At 37.3% G+C, this 23,568-nt stretch overlaps 1 protein-coding gene across 7 annotated transcripts in view; it reads left to right on the forward strand.

Annotated features, from left to right (window-relative positions):
• SATB1 (SATB homeobox 1) overlaps positions 1–17,734 on the forward strand; it is a 103,582-nt gene extending 85,848 nt beyond the window's left edge. For 4 of the 7 annotated variants that reach the window (XM_030330147.1, XM_030330146.1, XM_030330148.1 and 1 more), the window contains 3 exons: positions 10,698–10,901; positions 11,490–11,585; positions 13,299–17,734. In XM_030330147.1, the coding sequence (XP_030186007.1) occupies positions 10,698–10,901; positions 11,490–11,585; positions 13,299–13,802 (804 nt within the window). In that variant the 3' untranslated portion in view covers positions 13,803–17,734. The remainder of the gene's footprint in view (positions 1–10,697; positions 10,902–11,489; positions 11,586–13,298) is intronic. The other 3 variants (XM_030330150.1, XM_030330151.1, XM_030330152.1) reach the window with 3 other exon arrangements.
• The last annotated feature ends 5,834 nt before the right edge of the window (positions 17,735–23,568 follow it).

A 23,568-nucleotide genomic window follows, 5' to 3' on the forward strand; every position in this document is an offset into this window, starting at 1 on the left:
CTGCCACTGCAGTGTTACAGGGAATCCTTTGCTGCATTTTTACACTCACTCATTCAAGCGTGAGCCTCAGGGCATGTCCAGGCCCCTTGGATGAAGGAAAATGAAGACTATGTCACTCAAAGGGCTATTTGTGTGGACGTTTGTTTATGATAAATGTAATTCAGCTGAGATGGGGGGCGGGGCAGGGAGCTGAATTAAAGAAACCCATCAGCGTTAGTTAGTGGAAGAAATGCTCTGGCCTCAACCAGAGCAGTAGGAATGGAAAATAAGGAACCAATTCAAGAAATGTTCTGAAGGAGTAGAATTGGCAGGAATTCATCATGATTGTTCTCTTTATAAAGCAAGCAGACAAGAAATATCAGATTTTTAATTGAAGCTGTTTGCTAAGTTTTTTTATTGAAAACATACAGCTACTATAAAAAAAAATGCAAGCATAAAGAAGAACGTAAGGAAATACTCAGAATCCCAAATTAACTAAAGATAGCCTGATTTATGTTCTTTATACACACATATGTATACGTATACATATGTATATGCACATGTACATATATGTGTTACCTTTATTCATATGCTATACATATCTTTTACTTTCCTACTAAGATAGATTTAAGTTATATTCTACGTTTCCTATCACAAATAATGCTAACATGAACATTATTATAGTTAAATATTTGTATACCTCTTTATCATTTATTTATTTATTAAAAAAACTTTTTCAGTGTTTATTTTTGAGAGAGAGAGAGCACGAGCAGGGGAGAGGCAGAGAGAGAAGGAGACCCAGAATCTGAAGCAGGATCCAGGTTCTGAGCTATGAGCATGGAGCCCAACATGGGGCTCGAACCCACAAACCGTGAGATCATGACCTGAGCCAAAGTCGGACGCTTCACTGACTGAGCCACCCAGGCCCCCCCTCTTTATCATTCATTTAGAACACATTCTTAAAAGTAGAATTATTGGATCAAAAAAGGCTTTTGTGTTTTAAAGGTGATTACTAGATATTTCTACATTCAACATTTCCACATTGCCCATCAGCAAGATTATACCAGTTTATACTTCAAATAACAGCCTTTCAGCCCAGGTGACTAGGTGGGTGTTGATGCTATTGAGTTAAACTACATATGAGGAGAACGTAGTCTATAAGAGGAAGGTATTGGGTTCAGTTTGGGATGTGATAACTGAGCTGTTTTCATTAACTCCCCAGATACTCAAATTCCTTTGGATTATCTTTGTGATAATGGCAACAATAATAAAAATAGTGAGAGCTGACATTTGTCATACTGCTTCTGTGTGCCGAACCCCTTGCACGGATTGTCTCTTTTAACTCACACAACCCTATGAGTAGTGGTAAAATTACCCCCATTTGCAGAGGAGAAAATTGAGGTCTAAAGAAGTTGAAAAGCTTGACCAAAGATACAGGGCTGGTAAATAGTGGAATAGGAATACATATTCAAACCCAGGCTTGCTTTTTTTTTTTTTTTTAACTTTGTTGTTTTTTTTTAATGATTTTTAAAAATTTTGTTTTACTTTATTTTGAAAGATAGAGAACGAGCAAGCAGGGGAGGGGCAGAGAGAAAGAGAGAGAAAGAATCCCAGGCAGGCTCCGCACTGTCAGCACAGAGCCCGACGTGGGCCTTGATCTCATGAATCATGAGATCATGATCTGGGCCGAAATCAAGAGTCAGACACTTAACCGACTGAGCCACCCAGGCACCCCAAACCCCAGGCATTCTTAATAAATGGGTCTTAGAAGTACAGCATGTAAAGGAGGTGAGGTCACAGTACTTGAGTATTCTCAAGAAAGTCCAGTATGGGAAAGAGCTATAGCGAAAGAGTGTACATACAAGCAACTGATCTACCTATTTTTCCCAGCGTATTGCTAATTCATTTTCCTCCTTTTTTTCATTATCCTCACCATTTTATATATTGCCTATTTTTCAAGGCCAAGCCAATATCACTTTTCATCAGTGTAGAGTTTCTGGACCACACAGACCATCTCTTCTTCCTCGCCACTTGGATCGCCCTTGATGTCTGTCCATCATTGACCTTGATCACTCACTGCCTTGTACTGGCAGTTATTTTTGAATGCTTCCCAAATACACTGTGAGCCTTTTTAAGGCAAGTGCTTTCAATTTAAGTTCATCAGACCTTTTTGTAGTTATCATGGACCAGGCACTGGGCTGAATGTGTTCTATTTCATATGTACCAGTCACAGTCCTGTGAGATTAATACTCCTATTGTCTGCACTTCGTAGAGGAGGAGCTGAGGCTCAAAAAGGTAATTTGCTCAAGTTCACATACATTAATGCCTACATGGGATATAACCCTTTATCAATATACTGAGGTGTTTGAGCATTACTAGAAGGAGGGTTAGTGTTTGGATGGGCAGAAAAAAGGAGAAAGGGCTTTCCTTCAGTATGAAGGATGGAGAATAGAAAGTGGGGAAGTGCTGGGCAACAGCTCATAAATAATCCAGTGAATTAGGACATGAATGGGATTGGGAGTAGCCTTCAGGGCAGCCCCATGGAGTGTGAGCATTTTCTCTGTGATGGGAAGCCTTTGAAGGGCATTTTGAGCAGTAAGATAACTTTGGGCAGTTTGAAAGACCAGAGCAATGATTTTCATCCCAGCATCTCTTTTCTAAGAGCATCTCAGAGATGGCTAAGGGGATTCAAGAAAGCTTAGTTAAACCTGTGTATTTATCTGGCAGGAAGTTCCATAGGCTAAGCTGGACATCACATTTATTTGCTCCTTTAGGTGTCACAACTTCGTATGATAGCTCTAGTCATCATCGGTGCACTGTTTCCCCTGAGTTAAGAAAAGGCATGATTAGTTAAATGGTTTTTTGTCCAGAAATCAAAATAATTGTCCATTTGGAGTAATTGAAAAGAATGCTTGGTACCTAAGAGCATACTTCAAGGGAGACGACTCCCAGGCTGACAAGTCAGTGGTGGACGACAGGTGGAAAGGAGTCGTGGATTCTGCACGATAGAAGAAAGGCTGACATTGATGGACCTTGGGAGTACTGACTTTTCTGTTTTTTAACGGCACTATTTATGGAGAGTGAGAGGAGAATAAAAACTTAAGTACGATATTAAGGCACAGTGTGTATAAATGTTAAACAGGAGCCAAATCATATCACTGACATTTATGTAGTGTCGAAAATACATCTTAGATTGAGGAGAGAAAACAAAAAAAAATTCTTTTTGAGTCCATATTCAAGAATCAGGCTTGTAAGCCACATTTTTGTTTGCTTCACTGAAGCTTTGAAGAAACGATCTTGAAAGCAGGTTAGTATACGAAGTATAAGAAAAATTAAACCTTTAAGTTAGATATCTTCCAAATCTAATGTTTTTAAAGGAAAATTCAGCCTTTCTTTGGAAGTTCTCTGTTTCAATCAAAATACAAGATTATTTTCTTGCTAGCTAGTTTAATATGTTATCTACAATTTCATGCTTTTCTCTCATCCCTCCTTTTTCCCTACTCAGATTCTCCTTCCTGAAAATATTCTTTAAACTGTAAGAGCTCCTTGTCTAACAACCTTTTAAAGTGGGAGCCATTTTTATCTACTCTGGCCAAACTGTCATCTGATAATCTTACTACGGATCAAACAATCTGTAGGAAAAGAAAAAAAAAAAACACTATATTTATGTGTGCCATAAAGCCAGTGGCTTTGACAAGGTAGAAAAGAGGGGAACATAAAAGCTATTTTCATTTTTTTACTTAAATTTTAAGCAAAATTACATGCTGAAGATTATTTACCAATGATTCTGATTATTCAAAATTCACTAAATTTTAGTGGGAGCTTTTCCTCAGATGGTATGAGCATTTCTTTTTGCTACTCAGAAATCTCCAGAGACTCTGCTTGGATGTGTTTAACCTTTTAAAGATAAAGTGGCAAAAATTTACTCAGGAGAAATTGACCAGTAGCCACTGTATGTCCTGTTTCCACAGTATGGAAACCCACAGATTTTTGGCTGAGATACTGAGTCCCTTAAATAACCTGGAGAGGGTTTACAACAGTGCCAGTTTAGAAGTATAAAACTAGTAATAGTTTTAAACTATCATGATTTTTTTTTTCTTTTCAGCAAATACAGGTATCAGAAACCATACCTTGAAAATAAATACATTTGGGGAATACATACACACGGGTATTCTATTTAAAATATGTTTCTTTTTAAAAGCCCTCTTTAAATACAGTGGATGTAATGTGCTACTTTTAGCATGAAAATTTATTGGTACGTCTCTGTTCAAACTTATTTCCCGTGTTTTCTTTAATAAGACCAACGTTAACGTAGCAGGAAAAGTTACTCAGCGCCTGCTGAGATTTTCTTCACAGAACACAAAGTAGATGTTATTAAACTGGGGAGAAAGATTAATGTATTTCCTACTAATTCCATAGAGGAGAACATGTATCTTTATTAATGTTAATGGTGGGGGCCTCTCATTATGTTATAGAATTATCTGCTTTAGCAAAGGTTTTTCTTCTAAAGAACTTCATAACATTTAAAGGTTAATATGTTAGGTAAAGAACAGTATCTTAAGATAAGTGTTTTTATTACAGGACATGATGGGATGGTTTTTATTAAATTACATGATGATTTGAATGGGGAAGAAGAAAAAGTGCCCTGCTTCTTGCCCTCAACTTTAATGCCTTTAATCAAATAATGACCTTCTGGAAAATAGTTAATTTTAAGCATTTGGAAAGATCAATACCACTTTGCCACCAAAAAATGGCCTAGACGATGAAATTTGATGTATTTAAAGTATCATTTCACCCTCTTAACCTAGTAAATAATTTAAAATGCTTTCAATATTGTTTTGCTACTGTTCTGTTTTCCCGCTGTTGGAAGTGTTACGACTGTTCTTGAGGAAAAGAAAAAGGGTAGAAGTTGGTATGTGAAGCATCCGGGCCTCCAATCTGGAAGTGGGGTTTTACCTCCATTGGGTCCTGTGTCTGCAGTAGGGCCCCCAAAGAGGTAATAATGTGTTAATACTGTATTTGAGGCAGAGTGTGGTAAAAGGCATAAAAAGTATGAAAATGGAACCCTTCTGGAATGTTAAAGGCATGGCTTACGCCGCCATCAGTCGCGTTGCATCTTTGTGATATCTGTAAACCTTCATGCTAAAGGTGAAAGATTCTGCAACTCTGACAATTAGAACCCATTTTCCCCCCAGCTTATAGAACATTGATATGAAATTACCCTTGAGTGCCGACAGCTTTGTAAATAAAAAAAAAAAATTGCCCTCTATTAGCATGTTTGTGGGCAGATTAAAAACTGTCTTCATTAGCATAAGTAACACTTACGGATTCTTTTAAAAGTAGAAAATTATTTGCTGAATGATAAATTGCTAGCTTTATAGTTAGTTGTTGTTGAAAATGTACTCATTCAAAATGCCTGGTGTAGTTTAGTCTACAATACTGAATTTTTTGTGTTGGAAGTACTATTTAATGGATTATGTACTTAATCCTTGTTCCTACTACTTGCTAAAATGTAATTCATGCTTTCCACTAAAATGTTTGTATCAAATACGTCCCTATTTAGATTGATTTCTTTTAATATCATATATTATTATACTATATGCCCCAGAGATTGGAACAAAATACTCCTGCAAATAACACATAAAAGATGAAGGTGAGGGGGAATAAACACAGACTATAAAATGTTTTGCTTTTTAGAACTCACATTACCATTCCGTTTTTTAAAATGTATTTTTCCTTCTTAGTTGCAGCAAGAATTGTCATTTTCTTTCTTCTTTTTTCTTGTAGCTCTAGGATTTAAAATGTATATGCATATAACAATAACATATACGTATCTGTATATTGTATTAAATGATTTTTTTTCCTCAGAGAATACTGAAGCCTATTTTCCCCTGGAAAGCTCGTTGTGTTATGTGTTCCCAGCTCTGTCACAGAACAGGCCCTGTAAGGGTTCTCTTTTTATGTTTGTGAGACTGTATAGGTACAATAAATTCATTCAGGAAAGGAGGTTACTTTTCTGACTCAATTAAAATCATTGTGTACCCTTCTCCGTTCAGATGTTCGAAGTGAATTGACTTGAATTAATTGTTCTAAAAAGAGTGGAGTGGAAATCAGGGATCGAGTTTGGTTGGAAATTAGCAGCTGAGAGATGAGGGTGCCAGGATTTTTATTTAAATGTGGTACAACAAGATTCTGTCAGTAAAGCACATCATTAGAATATTGAGTTTAGAACTGCTAATTTTTCCTTTAAAATGAGCATACAGTCATGTGTTTCATGGACCATAATAAATTGCCATTGTGTTGTCATTGAGTTTGTTTTGCTTTTTTTCAGTACTGGTTTGGCAGTCATTCTGCATTTTCTCTTTTCCTTCCCCGCCCCTCCCCCCATCTTACTTTTTTTTTTTTTTTTAATAGATCCCTCACCAAAACCAGTCCGAAGAATGTTATTTATTTCATGCGGTCTTAGGCTTAGCATCTTCTGCACCGTTTTCTTGCTTACGGTAGCAAGACATTTGCAGATGGTTCTTGGTTACTATAAAGTACATAACAGTATTTCCTTTGTGGCAGATGGATTTAAGACTTTTAGTTCTCAATAAATGTAGGTTTACAATACATAACTTTACAGGATTTGTGTTGTATATAACAGGTTTGAACATATTATCTCAGAATTCATCTGCATGGCATTTTCAGCTTATTCAGGGTTCAAGCCAGTTTTTTTAAGTAATGGGGGAGCGCTGTGATTGATAGCAACAGCTCAAGGCGTGATTTTGAATAGAAACAAAGGGTTTAGAACAGAAGGTGTCAAATTAAACTTCGTCAGTTTGAAAAGTAGTAACATCCTGAAAGTATTACTAATTTATTTACATGTGGCTACTGTTTATATTTTGCCCTCTTTATATGCAGTGTAATGTTGCTTGGCAAATTGACTACACTTAAAGTTTAGGTTGTTCCTTGTACCATTTTAGTTTTCTGAGCGTGGATTGGTCTTATTATTTTAAGGCTGTTACGCTCCTGTCTTTCCTACTGTACGGAACAGTTGTGATCTAATTTGATTTGGGGAGTAGCTCACTACTCCTGCCTATGGTCTTAGAATATTTCAAGTCCCAGAGACCTCTCTTAAAAATGTAATTATGTTCACATTTTGCAGCAAAGTCCTGCATTTCATTCCTTGCCTCTCCTCTACCAAGCAGATCTGTACATTTATCACTTAAAAACCCATACAGTGCTTAGGGGAATCATCATTATTTGTCAGATATTGTAATATTCTGACATGTTGCTTGTCTTACCAAGTTTGTTGGCTCTAATAGTATCACTTATGGAAAAATGACCTAGAAAAAGGTATTGGGGAATTAGAAAGCATTTGGCTTTTTTAGTCACTTTGTGCAAAAACCTAGATCAGATTACTGTCATCGTTAATAGAGTCTCAGTCGATAGGATTTGAGGTAGTCAGAATATTCCAAGGTATTTAAATAGTATTAGAATAAATTAATCTTATTTTTGCCAGTGTAAATTGGGAATGAGCCAATGTCTCTGCTGACAAAGAACTAGCATATCAAAATGTCTGTTTTCCGTTATTTTTCAAGAGATACACACGTCAAGAAAAGCACTCCCCCTTTTTAATTTTTTTTTTTTCTTTTTGGAATACCCTTGTAGAACTAACAGTTCCCAGCTGCACCGTTAAATATTTTTCTAAGAAGCATCTGATTTCAGTCTCTTAAAATCATCATGCCTCTTGAAAGGCTAGCAGAGACAAGCTTCAAACTTATAATTCATCAAATTATTTTTAGATAAGGAATTAGAAGTATTATTTAAGGGCAGAGGTTAATAGCAAACTACTGGAAATGTTATGGTAGTCATGGGCAATTAATAAAAATAAGGATCCATTTCATCAGTATAGAGACACAGAAGTGACAATATGAGCAAAATATTTGTTGAATGAGTCACGGCTCTTTTTCTGAAATATTTGTTAAACCAGCATGAGTGTGATTGTTTAGGAATTAGCTATCATTATTAGCCATTTTAAAAGAACTAATGATTTTCTTTTCCAAAGAACATCTGTGATCCACATGTTTTTTCTCATATATCCGAGTGCTAACTGATCTCTGTGTTACTTTAAAAAGTTTTTCTAAAGGATTGGAAAAATTATTGGAGTTTTTCAGCTCTCTCCAAGAAGCTTTTCTTACGTGAATTATTCTTAATTTAACTTTCAGCAATTTTTAGTTACAGGCATTTATTTCTTAAAAAAAAAAAAAAAAAAACCTTAGCTACTCAATGTTTAGCACTTAGTGGGCCAATATACAATACTAGCTAAGTACAAAACCCCCAAAATACCAACTTTTCTGTTCTGTTTTTAATGAGCCCTCTAACATCTTGAAAGATAAATAGAACTGCAGTAGTTTGCTCCGTGTAGGCATGGGGGCCTGTCAATTGCCGTAGCTGAAGAATGGAGGAGGAAAGCCATCTTAACCATAGTTAATATTCAAGCCTACAGGAAGATATATATCTGAAACCTGCACAGCATCCAACTTAGAGGTAAAGTATAAAGAAATAGCTGAGATGTAGGAAAATATAAAATATTTTCATGGCTCAATCCAGATAGCAAATATTTGCCAATAAGAGCTAAATAAACATCTCCAGGGCACATGTGCAAGTGGGTCTCAAATACCTCAAATACTCAAATACAGTTTGAGAGTTAATGTTATACTCATATAGAGCGAAAATATGACACATCATCATATTTTTCTGGAAATAAACATAGAATTGCCATGGTTAGGAAAGAAGCACATTCAGTGACATGCTCATCACAATTATTACTTTTTTTCACTAATATTCTTGCCGGTAAATCTTCAGTTTACTGCCTGCTCTCTCAGCCTTGAATTATGCATTCAGTGGCACTGAATGAGTGCATGATTGCGTGACCATCTCCTTGTACATATTTGTTTAATTAAGAGACCTGTTGAGTAGAGAAACAAATGTCTTAGAAAAAAATAGATCTCATGAGGTTTAGCAACAGTCACTCACCCTTGGCTGGTTAGTAGGTGGGTCTTGGGAAGCTAATGTTAGCAGCTCTCCATCTTTTCTTTTAAATTCTCTCAAATAGGCCATTTGGGGCAGAATGGGCCTTGTTTCTTTTCGCTGTATGTTGCAGTTAGAAGGGGAAGGGGAATTTCCTCCGGTAGTTCAGTATGGGACGAATGGAGAAAAGTCATACCATTCCCTGGTCTCACCCCATACAACAACAGCAGCAATACACCAAAAAAAAAAACTCGTTGGCCAGTTCTAAAACGCAGATGATAAAGAAATTGTGCTTTTTCCACTCCCATCGAACTAATTTAGTTGGCATTTCCAAGAAATCCCTTCATCTTCGGTCAAGTCCCTAAAGTAGAGCCTAAGACAGGAATCAAGTGTCTAGGCTTTTATGAGAGACCTGGAAGGAGTGAGGGAGGATAGGGAAGAGATAGGGGTCCGGTAAGAGGTATGGCCTCAGGTGGTCTGTATTGATGGGGGAAGGGAGTAAGAAGAATGGGGAGGGCCATCTCTGTTGAGTAAATTGAAGGGTTGAGTGAGTGGTCCCTTGAGGGGAAGAGGACAGGAACGTTGTACCACTGGGTCAGCCAGTCACTGGCCACTGAGGGGGTCAGTGAGGACGTGGAGGAACTGTCCAGGCATCTCCAGGCGAGATGACTCCAGACATCGCCCCAGAGAAGGATGTGGCTCTGAGCTGTTAGCAGGCAGCACGGCAGCTGCAGGTGGTTGCCTTGCTGGTGAAGGGGTTTGGGTGGGACACACGCTCCCTCTCGCCACCCCGTTGCTTAGTGTCCATCATGGCAGCCAAAATGAAGAACGTTTGGAATGGTGATTAGAAGATGTTAGACAGCGTCCTCTGTTGGACCACTCAGTTTTTGACAGATAATCTGAGGATCAAAAATGGGACCCTAGGGGAGGCATCAGAGAGGTTCAGGTTTGGGCATTCATTGGACATTTCCTTCTCTCAGCCTAGGAAATCTATTAAAATTCTTGCCTGATGAATCATATGTTGCACACTGCAGTGGGCAGAAAAAAACAGGCCCTGAGATGTTTTTCTGGAAAGTTGTTTCTGGGAGAATTCTTCTAATGCCCATTCTGAGCATTACGCTTACACTAGACAACGTTCTCACTCACACTACTGCACATGTCTGTTCTCTCTCTCTCTCTCTCTCTCTCTCTCTCTCTCTCTCACACACACACACACACACACACACACAAATATTTACACGTAGTTTCCTTCCTAATACAAGAAGTATAAACTTGAGGAATCCTTTTAGAAAAAAAACTATTCCAAAAATCTGCCCTATCTCTTAAATACCTTCAGGATCTCAGACGGCCACTCATCAGACAAGAAAGTTGGGCACGACTAGAAGCACACTCAACTTGGCTCTTCTCATGTTTCACATATTGCAAAGTCCGTGGTAAATGTGTCTTGCCCTTGGAATCTAAAAAATATGACCCTCTTTTGAGATGCAAATCTGAACATTTATTAGAAACAGAGCCTACCTCCCTGACACCTACAGCTATTCTTTCTTAACAGGTTAAAAAAAAAATTTTTTTTTAAGCAGGTTGGAGTGTTTTGAGCTTATGAAAAAAAGTTAACTTCACAGGGTCTTTTCTTTTTAGCTCTTAATGGAACATACCAGCCCCCCCGCAGGCATGAACTGACCTATTATGCCCTTGTCTCCAAGGGGTGGTTGTGTGAGCTGTTACGCTGGAAAGAAGATCCCTCTCCAGAAAACAGGACTCTGTGGGAGAACCTCTCCATGATCCGAAGGTTCCTCAGTCTTCCTCAGCCAGAACGTGATGCCATTTATGAACAGGAGAGCAACGCGGTGCATCACCATGGCGACAGGCCGCCCCACATTATCCATGTTCCAGCAGAGCAGATTCAGGTTCGTTTACCTTGGCCAATTCAATATAGCACTAAGTAAATAGAGCTTTACACTTAGCAGGGAAATTAGCGTTTCTCTTCTTCCCGCCAGTCTAAACATAGGCTTTAGCAAGAGATAACAATACGCTGCCATCTTGCTCAGGGGAGTAAAGGGAAATTAACACACTTTTTCCAACATGTGTATTGTGTTCCTCTTCCCTCATCTCCCCACCCACAAAGTGGCAGGAACCCCCTTTTTAACACTTGTTTGGCAAGTGTGTTTTTGTTCGAATTGGGTGGTTTTGTGTGTGAGAGCTCAAATTTTGTTTTTGTGTTTTGAAAATCAGAATCTAAAAAAAAACCCCACTATTTTTCTAATGACTACCAACACTGCCCTTTAGGAAAGGGATTCCTGTCGTTTCTGTAGAGGAGGTCTGTGCAATCACAACGTTATACCTCCTTGGGTGCTGTCCAGGACGAGGAGGGGAGGGAAACCTAATTGGAATCTTGCTTCTGACTCCTTGGCCCTTCCTTCACCTTGTAGCTGTCTCCCCACACCCTCACAGAACACAGGTTAGGGGTGAGTCACGTCTGTTTGTCTTTCCTTTAGAGCCCCTCTCCCACCACCCTTGGGAAAGGAGAGTCTAGAGGCGTTTTCTTACCAGGCCTGCTGACCCCTGCACCATGGCTCGGTGCTGCTCCTCAGGTGAGCGGGCACAAGTTAACCTCTGCCAGCGAGAGGGGGTGGCGTGAAGACCTGCTCTCCCTTGGTCTGGATTTTCAGACTTGCAAAGGACATACTAACCATGGTGGTAGCCAAAGACCACTGTGCCCCAGATTCAGCCGTGTGCTGAGCTGGTCATGGGACTGGTCTCCATTCATCCACTGAGGGAACGCCCCTGTGAGTTTAGATTGGGAGGCTCTATGATCATGTAGTTTGTTGGTGCCTTATGGCCTTGATTTGTATGATGTATTTCTGTTAAATCTAAGGGGATATTTTTAGCTTTCCCATGTAAGAGAAAATGCCATTGCTTTGCAGAGTCCTAAAATTCTGTCTTTGTTGAATCACCTGCATTATTTCTTGGTATTGCTGTGGAAAATGTGTGTGTGTGTGTGTGTGTGTGTGTGTGTGTGTGTGTGTATGTCTGTGTGTGTGTACACACGCAGACACACACACACAGCTGAAAACAATAATAGGGCTATCCATCCACTAGGAAAAAAAAATCCTTGAGTGTGTATTAAAGATAAATTGGAAAAGAGAATCCCTTAGGATATCAAGCACTAAAATAATCATGAAAGCCTGAAAAACTGTTTAGCAAAAACAAAAAAAAAAAAAAAAAAAGAAAGGTGTATGTTAAGTAATAAAAATAGTACTTGTTTGAAAATGTAAATTGTTTTTAATAAAATTGTTTCTTAGGGGGATAAAAGGAAATGCTTAGGCACGGTATAAACGTTCTAATATTTCGCGGCTTACTCAGGTTGATTTGCTTTGATGATAAGAATTATGGATATAGAGTATACAGTATGTGCATGTGTCACACATTTGTTATGTATAATTGTGTATGGAAATTACAGCACATATACAGACACTAATTACGAAAAAGTGTCTGTATACACTAAATTTAAATCCTAATCACATCTCAGTTTACTATAGACAAAACAATTTGCTAGCCGTTGTATGGTGGATCAAACCTTTATTTTTCCGTAGGAAAAAAAAAAAAACTTGCAGTGTCAGCCTAGTGCAATTTGGTAAGTAATTGTGCGTGTATTAAATCGGAACTGACTGGTAGGAAACTCACAAAAGTGAGAATCCCAAAAATCCTCGGAGTCTTAGGGGATAGTGCTGAAAAAGAGCAGACGTTTATCTATTTTATTTGGAATTTAAATAAGACTTTCTGTTCTTGCTCCATGTTTTAGCCATGGATGAAATGAGGCAAAACACACATTTCTTTCCCCAGGGCTCTGTAGCTCTCCTTTCTAAAATGCCTTTGAAATCCTTACTCCTCAATCTTCGTTTTAAATCTTTGTTCATTATTTACATCATAATCTGCTTTGCTGTCTTCGTCTTTGATGCGTATCCTTCTGCTGAAGTTCATGGCTCATATTTTCAGCGCGCTGACTTTTCACTAACGTGAGCCAGACAGAAAATGAAGGGCAGGGAGGCTCCACTGACCTCCGATAATGCAGCCCAGCGGCTGCCTCCAAAATCCTAGTAATGCCTCCCCTCCCGGTTTTTATCATTTTGACTTCTTCCCCTGATGGCGTGGGCCATCTAGCCGGTCTCCCTTTTTGTCCTGAATCTTGTCCCCCTCGGAGAAGCTACTGGTGGGATTCCGAGCCACCTGCTTCCTCCCAGATGGCTTCGCGCGCCCGCCTGGGGAGAAGGCAGAGCTCTGACTGTCCGCTTGTTCCTTTGCAGCAGCAGCCGCAGGCGCAGGCGCAGCAGCAGCCGGCGCCGCCACCCCCGCAGGCGCAGGCGCAGCAGCCGGCCGGGCCCCGGCTCCCCCCGCGGCAGCCCACGGTGGCCTCGCCCGCAGAGGCCGAGGACGAGAACCGGCAGAAGACCCGGCCGCGGACGAAAATTTCCGTGGAAGCCCTGGGCATCCTCCAGAGTTTCATCCAAGACGTGGGCCTGTACCCGGACGAAGAGGCCATCCAGACTCTGTCCGCGCAACTTGACCTTCCCAAGTACACCATCATCAAGTTCTTTCAGAACCAGCGGTATTATCTCAAGCACCATGGCAAACTGAAGGACAACTCCGGCTTAGAGGTGGATGTGGCCGAATACAAGGAAGAGGAGTTGCTTAAGGATTTGGAAGAGAGTGCCCAAGACAAAAATGCTAACACCCTTTTCTCGGTGAAGCTAGAAGAAGAGCTGTCGGTGGAAGGAAACACAGACATTAACACTGACTTGAAAGACTGAGATCAAAGTATTATTTTCATTCAACAGTGCCACTGGTATTTACTAACGACATGAGAAGTCCACCTTGTATTCTCTCAGAAAACCTTTGTTGTTCATGGTTTGGCCAATGAATCTTCAGAAACTTGCACAAACAGGAAAGTTGAGAAAGGATAATACAGACTGCACTAAATGTTTTACTCTGTTTTACAAACTGCTTGGCAGCCCCAGGTGAAGCATCGAGGATTGTTTGGTATTTAAAATTAAAATTTGTGTTCACGGGACGCATCGAGGTGCATACCCGTAAGCATGATACCAGTGATATCTTTTTTTAAAAAAAAAAAAATTATTATTCTGGAGCCTCAAACAAGCATTATAACTTCTGTGATTATTATTTCCTTCCTTTAATTATTTCTGTAACACTCCACACTGATCTTTGGAAACTCGCCCCTTATTTTAAAAAAAAAAAAAAAGAGTTTGTTACTCTATTGTATGTTACAAAAGAACTATAGACTGTGGAATGCAGTTTAAAGATGACATATGCCAACAAATGCCTTGTATTATATGGCACTGCCGTAATTCAAATTTGTTTTTATTTTGGAAATAAAAGTTCACTGTAATTTTTTTCATTCTCATTGTTACATGATTTTTTAAAAAATGAAAAGAAAATGTGAAACACAATTTAGTCCTCATTATTTATTTGTAGATCCTGCAGCATCATGTTGTAATTAATTTTTTGGAAGTTTCCGTTAAATGTAATATTGCTTCTCTTGTTACCATACTGATTCTTTTCTATTTATAAATGTATTTTGATGGGCAGTAAAACAAAGTGTCTTAAAAGTTTTAAATAGAGAAAATGTGCTTTACACAGTTGCCTATAAAAAGTGCTCTATGTTATCCAAGCAATTCATACTATAAGCTTCACTCTTATTGTTGTATGCAATTTTTACTATCATGCAAATAAGCTTAGGTAAATAAAACTAATAGATCACCTTAGAAAATTATGCAATTAATGTGAAAATAATGGATGTTTGCAATGTGTCTTCCTTTGGTTTACAATCAATTTTAAAGCTACATCTGTATAAAATTTCTGTATAAAGGTGTATTTCTTTTTTATGAGTTTATGGCTATGAAAACACCAGCTATTTTGTTACAGCTGGCTGTTTTTATAAGTGTATCACAATTTTCTTTATGCAGAAATGTTCTGATTAGGAGTGGTTATTGACTGTAACTACACAATTAAAATTGTTTGTATGGTATGACATGGTAGGGTTTGTCTGCTTATGTGAAGTAACTTGAAAGAGTCAAAGATGGCCCTCTCAGTTAGGTGCATGTTAATACTTTCTTGAGGATATTTTACCGATTTTATAAAGAGCAACTGAAAAGTCACTTGAAACACTGTAAATTTCAGTCACAAACGTGGTCATTTTTTTTCAGTTTAACAACAAAGACCATAGCCTGTTTTTGCTTAACATTTTGCCTAGCAAACAGAGAGAGCAGGATGGTCAAAAGACCTGCCAACGAAAACATAAATCTAGTCTCTAGGAGTTATGCACTTAGAATGAATTCATCTGCATTTATTTCACAATATTTGATTATGGCAACGCTTTTTTTAAGCAAATGTATAAATATTTTAAAGGCCTTTACCAGTAACATAAAGTAAGTAGGGGAAAAATGGACCTTCTGTATAAAAACCTCATAGTAAGCAATGTATTTTTTTAAGTTCTAAGTGGAATATGAGTTAACTCGGAGCTCATTTGGTTGTGTATGTCATAACTATAGGAACTAAATGAAGAAAATAAGAATAACACACCTGGATCTTAAACACAGTCTTCTGAACTCTCGCAACATAAAGCTCTGTAAACTCCAAGATCTAGAATGAGATGTGCTAATCACGGTCGTGGAAGGGATTGAGGCCAGCGTTGCAGTTTTTGATTGTTAGTATTTTGTTTGTATTCACTTTATCTTTTGCTGCTTTTTAAGGTTTCCTAGATGTTAATAGGGGTATCCGTCTGGGTTCCTTGATGGTTGGTTCTGAAATTGTCCAATCTCTTCATGCCTAACGTTTTTCCAGGCCCTGATGAGCTCAGTGGTACGCAACTGGGCTGCTTTAATGTTGAACTTTTACTTAAGGAACTAAAATGGCATCATTGAAGACTCCCAATTCAGCCGTAAAAGTACTATTTACTTTTGAAGCACAGCTGAACTACGAAGGCAGCTGGTTTGCTGTAACTTAAAATTGCATTGAAAAAGTTTTCAGTTCTTTTTATTAAACGAGAAGACAACTTTTAAACATTTCTTGCGTAGAGTTCAGAAAATCACTTGAGCAAACGACATTTGAATTAATAAAATAGAAGCTAGATTTCATGTATTTAGAAAAGGAATACATAGAAACGAGTGTGCCATAAAGTTTTTTACAAATTCCTTTCTCCTGCTTTTTCTCCTCTGAGTTTAGGGGAGAAAGGTAGAGCAAAGAGTAGACTTTTATTTTTTTAACCAGCCCAACAGAATATAAGGTGCCAGAAATTTAATTTCTTTAGAACGAAAAATTGGGTTGCAAATACGATTTCGCCATTCACAGTAACCTCATTTCTTTTGAAATCGCATTTTGAAAGAATTGATGAGTGTGTGTAAGAAATCAATACAATACTAATGAAAGTCTCAGACCCTTTAACTTAAGCAGCATAATCGTACTAATATGATATTTTAAGCCAAAAATTAAAATAAAAGCACATATTAAAAGAGAGTGATGGTCATGATGGAGTGAGCAAAATTGTTTCCAGGGAAGATGGCACAATTTGACAATGATTCGTTCGGGTGATCTTCCACATTGCTCCCCTGATGTTTTTTATTGTTAATACCTGTCCTCTTACTACAGGTGGCTATGGTAAACACTCCTTGAACAAGCTTCATTGTGTCCAAGTATTTCAGAAACTTTTAAAAGCTGGGCATGACCTAGCGCTTTGTGCTGTTAAGACCTTAGCAGAGTCAGGTAGTTTGCAGGTAATATTCAACCTTGTGCATCTGAATCTGTCATGGATTCCTTCCCTCAGCACTTTGCCACTAATTTGTATTACACTCTGTGGCCATATAATACTTGCACATTATGCAAAAAATAATGTTGACAGTATCTCCTTGGCACGTAATATGCAGAGTTGACACATAACCTTTGAAAACCAAGGTAACTAATATCTGTGCCCTAGTTGTATGGCACTTGGTTAAAAAGTCTGTACATATTATGTATAAAATGTGTATTGATTAACATTTAGTCCTAAGGAATTCTGAGCTTAAAAGAAGTGTTCTTTTTTTTTTCCAAGTAGTGATATCTATATCTAACTGTGCTTATCTAAAATATATAGCTTGAGTAGAAAACATTTTCAAAATGATTCAACATTGAGTAAAACTGACAATCCCGTACATTCCACTATTAAATTCTGCCCTTTTCCCTATTGTTACCATCAGCTAATATTAAGGTCCTTGATTGTCACAATATTATCAATAAATGAGGTATTCTGAACTGCCTGGTGATATTTTCAAAAGGAGCAAAATGTGTATACCCTATTATATAGCCCCCAGATAGGACTGTCTTGTCAAAGCAAGCCAAAAATCTGCATGATAGTGTGGAAACCAACGAAGGTCCAGAAACATTTATCACATTTAAAATATCAGAAGATACTGATACTGGAGCTTATCTTGCAAGTAAATATTTTGGACTTTTAAAGGGGGCATATTACGGATTCAGTGTTTCTTCCAAGGCAATCCTTTCAATGTAAATACTAAATACTTGCATGTCTTGCAACAGAGGTTAAATTACAATCTATTAACCTGCACATTTTTGATAAAATATAAAGTACCCTTAATAAAGAGATGTGGTGAAAGGTGTATGTCCAGAATACTATTACCTGTTTAACAATACCAAATGTTAAATAAAAGTAGTTTGGAATTAATGTTTAAAAGATGAGCAACATTTTTAATTAAGCCTTTCTTACATTACCCTACTTATATGAATCATGTATCTCCAAATTTAATTTTATCAAGATAATTCCACTAAAATTCCATTATGGCTTCTTGCCTTACACCGAGGTTGTGTATTAAGTCACCTTCTGTCAACTATTTTCAACTGCTAATAGCCTTAGTGTGATCAAAAGCACGTGACCTGGGCCCCCGGTCTCTGGCAATGGTTGATGAGGGAATACAGTAAAAGACTACCTTATACTTGTTGCCTTGCAAAGTAAACATAAACTCTAAAGTGACCTATTTTGCACTAAATTAAACCTTGAACATTATTTCTGTACTATTAGTTGAATTTCTTGCACTGGTATTATTTGCTCTCTATGGTAGTTACGGCTTCATTACAGTGACAGGATCTAATTCGTGTCTTTACGCCCCCAAAAGAAACGACGCCCCGTGTGCTGCTCTGATTTTCCACTCACAAAAGAACAGTACCTGTTATAAATGAGGATGTTGAGAAGGTCCGAATATTTAATGTCTGCTAACTCATCGGGTCTGTGGCAGTGTGATGCAAAATGAGCATTTGTCCAGAGCACAAACCTGTCCCATAGCATCTTACTGCCCAGACAGGTGTCACCTACTCTGCCTTTGTTTCCAATTTTACTTTCCAAATGTTACCAGGTCTCTTTCAAAGCCTTCCTGTGTTCCCAGGGCCCCTCACTGACCGCACACGCAGATATGCTTAAGATGAAAATAGCAACATTTGTAAAATGCTTCATTATATAAGGTACTGCCGCAAACATACCTCCATCCCACTCTGAGACACTTCCGGCAGGCTCTGAAAAGTCCCACTTCAAAAACCAGGGAGAGGAAACTCAACTAGGGTAACTCATTTGTCCATCTAAGTGGCCACGTTGGTTTCAAACCCAAGCCTTCCCTCTATGCATTTCTATCTCTATTTTCTCCTTTATAAAAGCTTCTCCAAATGCAGAAACTGTAGAAACATCAGTTGCAATTCAGAAATTTCAGAAATATAATGTAGCATGTATTTTGTTAATATGAAAAAGTCTATCACTAAGTAGTCGAAATCAAATGTGTGAGATGTTAACCTCCAAACTCTGCTGTCCTGGTGTAAGAGCCATATACAGAAAATATTTTTTTCTAAAAAAACATACATCTTATAGGAATGTAAAATATACACGAAAAAATAGAATAATGTAATGAACCCCTGACGATTCATCCCCAGGTCAACCACTGTAACATTTTCCCAATAAGGACACTGTGAAACTCATTAACATTAGAGATGAAATTTTTATCAAAATATTCAAACTGTTCAATGGCTTTTTCCCATAATGATGTTCTGGCATCATCTCACTTTTTACAAAGTAATGAATTTTCTGATTTCTGGAGAAAAAAAATGAAGTTTTCCTCGGAACTCTCTGGGAATTCTCAAAAAGCCAATTTTAGAAAGAGAGCCTGTGAGAATTCCACAAATATTTGTAACATAAGAAAAAAAGGGACAAACCAGCCTCTCTTTATTTATAAACAATACGTGCTTTCATATCATTGTTGAAACTAAAGTACATAATTTTCAGTTATGCATAATAAAATATGTAATTAAGCAACATTCCATAGTGGATTAAAGAATTAAAAGCTTCAGGTGCAGAAAAGAATTTGTTGGCATCTTCTTTTTCAAGGTGGTATTTTGCGGTGTTACTTTTCATTTTCCTTTGACATCTTAAACAAATAAATAGACAGACACAGGTGAGAAGCAGAGAAATGAAGAAGTGGCTACCACAGTAGACCTGAAAAATAGTGAGGTAACCTATTTGCAAGGTGCCCATGAAGGCTACACTAAAAAGGACGGAAATCTAAGCCTGGGGAGAAAAAAAAATCTCTAAATTGGGGCTACCGTTTCAAGAACCAGAAATAACATAACAAAAAGTTAATTGCAGTCGATCATTCCTGCATCTCAAACTACATTAAATTAATTCACAATTAATTCCAATTGGTAGAGTCCAGTAGACTTATGCTATAAACGTAAGTTCATAGAGGCATCTGGCATCTATCCTATTTTTTAAAAAGAGTAATGCATCAAATAAAATCAAACCCCTCAAATGTCAGACTGCGTCAGGATGATTCTGAAAATAAGCTATTCTATTGAACACTTAAGAAAAAAAATTGTAATATAGAGAGGAAACACCACATCGAACATCAGTAGAACTTTCTAGCTACAGTTTTTCATACGATGTTTAAACTATAGTTATAATCAACTGTATGATAGCAAGTAAATTCACTATCCTGTGTTTGTATGACTCCAATCCTGACATGGAAATCTATGTTTGGTTTGTGAATGAATGAGATCAGATAATTTGGAAGAAATATTGGACACATAATAAGGAATGAGACCCATATCCCATGGACAATCCTTTTAGTGGGGCTTTTTAAATGGACACATGTAGGGGCCCCTGGGTGGCTCAGTTGGTTAAGCGTCTGACTTTGGCTCAGGTCACTATCTCATGGTCCGGGAGTTCGAGCCCCGCGTTGGGCTCTGTGCTGACAGCGCAGAGCCTGGAGCCTGCTTCGGATTCTGTGTCTCACTCTCTCTCTCTCTGCTCCTCCCCCGTTCATGCTCTGTCTCTCTCTGTCTCAAAAATAAATAAACATTAAAAAAAAAAAAGAAGGAAAAAAAATAAATGGACACATGTAGAGACTTTTGTTAGCCTATAGCATCTCATGGTCCTGCTGAAATATGACATTTTTGTATTTGTGTGTCTTTCTGTACCCCATCTTATTACAAAAAGAATTAGCAAGCCTTCTATATGTACTGCAATATCATGGGACAAAAAAAGAAAAAATAAAACAAAACATATAAAAATTTGGATAGAAAATAACACAAATTGACAAGAATATTTGACACACAGAAATGCATATCATGAGATCCTACACAATTTATTAGAGTAGGCAACAGCTTTATTGAGGTACAATTGACATACAATAAACTGCATACACTTAAAGTACACAGACTGATAAGTTTTCACACACACATATGCACACACATACAGATATGTGTGTATATTTATACACCCACATGATTGGGAACACAACGAACATGTCCATTATCCCAGTAGTTTCCTTGTGCCTTTTTGTAATAATTCCTCCCTCCCACCTTCCCATCCTCATTAATCACCATGCCCATGAAAGCACGGATCTGCTTTCTGTCATTATAAATTAGTTTGCATATTCTAAGGTTTTATATAAATAGAATTTAGAAGGTACTCACTTTTGTCCACCTTCTTTCGCTAAGCATAATTATTATAAGATTGATCCACGTTCAGTTTGTTTATTTTTGAGTATATAGTGAGTATATTATTGAGATATAGTGCAATTTGTTTCATCAATTAAGATCTTTGCCGACACTTGATATGGTCAGACTTTTTAATTTTAAACATCCAATAGGTGTGCAGTGATACCTCACAATTTTAATTTGCATTTCTGTAATAAATTGCATTTCCCACTGAATATCTTTTCATGTGATTTGCTATCCATGTATCTTCTTTATGAAGGGTTTGTTCTTTTACCAATTTTTTTTATTGGTTGTTTGTTTTCTTATTACTGACTTTTGAGAGTCCTTTATATATTTTGGTTACAAGTCCTTTGTCAGATATGTGATTTGCAAATAGTATTTCAGTCTATGGCTTATGTTCTCATTCTCTTAATAGTGTCCTTTGAAACCAGAAAGGTTTTAGGTGAAGTCCAATTTAACAATTTTGTTTTTGCCTTTAAACGTCTTGCTTTTAGTGTTATATTTGCGGAATCCAAGGTCACAAAAGTTTTTTCTTTTCTTTTCGAAGATTCATAGTTTTAAGTATGATCTATTTTGAGTTAATTTTTATATACGGTATAAGGTGTCAAGGTGTGGATCAAAATTTGTTCTTTCTTTCTTTTTTCCATAAGCATTTCCAATTATTCCAGTACCATTTGTTTAAAAGCTTATTCTTTTTCCACCTAATTACATTTGCACTTTTGTCCAAAATCGATTGACCATACATGTGTGTGTCACTTCTGGACTTTTTCAAAATTTATTTTCTCACTTTTATCAACCTTTCCACCAAGACCATGCTGTTCTGATTAGCTCTACGTGTCTTAAATTCAAGTGATCTAGGTAATCTAGAGTCTTCAAATTTTATTATTCTTAAAAATTGTCTTGGTGATTCTGGGTCTTTTCATCTCCCTGTGAATTCTAGATTCAGCTTGTCAATTTCTACAAGAAAAAAAACACATCTGCTGAATTTTGACTGAGATTGCTTTAACTCCATAGATAATTTTGCAAAAGAGCCTTTTAACAATATTGAATCTTCAGATCCTTGAGCACTATATACGTCTTCATTTATTTAGGTTTTCTTTACTTTCTCTCAGCAATGTTTTATGGTTTGCAATATACAGTTCTAGCGTATCTTTTCAGATTTACCCCTAAACTATTTCATATTTTTTATTCCATCACATATATTTTTAGAATTTTTGATTTCTAATTGTTTGTTCCTAGAATATGGATACAGAATTCATTTTTTTTTTTTTTGTATACTGATCTTTTATCCTGCAACCTAGCCTACGTTCACTTAGTTCTAGGAGCTTTTTCCTAGATTCCATCATGTTTCCTACACAGATTATCATGTCATCTAAAAATAAAAATGGCTTTATTTCTTCTTTGCAATCTAAATACCTACTTTCTTCTCTTCTCTTCTCTTCTATTCTGTTCTCTTCTCTTCTCCTCTTCTCTTCTCTTCTCTTTTTCTAGAACATCCAGTACAATGTTGAATAAAAATGGGGAGAGAAGATACCTTTGCCTTGTTCCTGAACTTAAATGCTAGCTAGCAGTTTTCTAAGCCCTTTACAATACAAATTCACTTAATCTGTATAACAACCATATAAGGTAGATACATTATTATCAATAGATTATTGATAATTAAACTGAAACACAGAGAATTTATGTAACTGGCCCTAGTGAATATATCTCTCAAAAGCTCTTTCACCCCTCAAAAAGTAGCTATCGTTTTTGCCTTGGCACTCACTGCTTTATCCTTACTAAGCGTTGATAGTTTTAACACTCAATTCTTGGTTAGGTTGTTGGGCAATGTTACAAAATCCTATTTGACTAAAACGAAGTTGAAATGTGGAAAGGGAGTAGGGGGAGGGTTGTGCAAAAGAAACTAAGGAAAAAAGAGAAGAGAGCTAAAAGAAGGAAGAGGGACTCAGGGAAAAAAGGACAAAGATGTTAGGGAGGATATAAGAAGTCTTTGGATGGCAAGTGAGATCACTCAAAGGGGAAGCATACCTCATGAATATTTCCCTATTATGAGTAAAAAGGAAATTATGGAAACTGACCTCTTTCAATGATTCTAGAAGCACTCCTTTTTAAAGTTTGCTGCTTCTAATAAGTGCCCTGATTTTGGAAAAAAGAAAGTATTCTATCTATAATATTAGAGGAGATCAAATGATCATATCAAAGCCCTGGATCAGACTTCTGCAGTCTATGGTCCATGGTCCAAATCTGTATTGCCACTTGTTTTATAAATAAAGTTTTATTGGAACATAGCCATGCCCATTGATTTATATTCTCTGTGGCCGCTTTTGTGCTACAACAGAAGAATTAGCATGGCTATGAAAGAGGCCATATGGCCATCAAGCCTAAAATATTTACTCTCTGGCCCTTTATAGAAAATGTTTGTCAACCCCTGTTCTAGATCACTGAACTGCGCCAAGGTTTGGAAAGGTAAAGAATTAAAGCAGTTTTCTGAATAATTTGTATCAAAACAAATTAATCATTTCAGTATTTTTT

This window comes from Lynx canadensis, chromosome C2 (assembly GCF_007474595.2).
Source record: "Lynx canadensis isolate LIC74 chromosome C2, mLynCan4.pri.v2, whole genome shotgun sequence".
Classification (NCBI taxonomy): Eukaryota; Metazoa; Chordata; class Mammalia; order Carnivora; family Felidae; genus Lynx; species Lynx canadensis.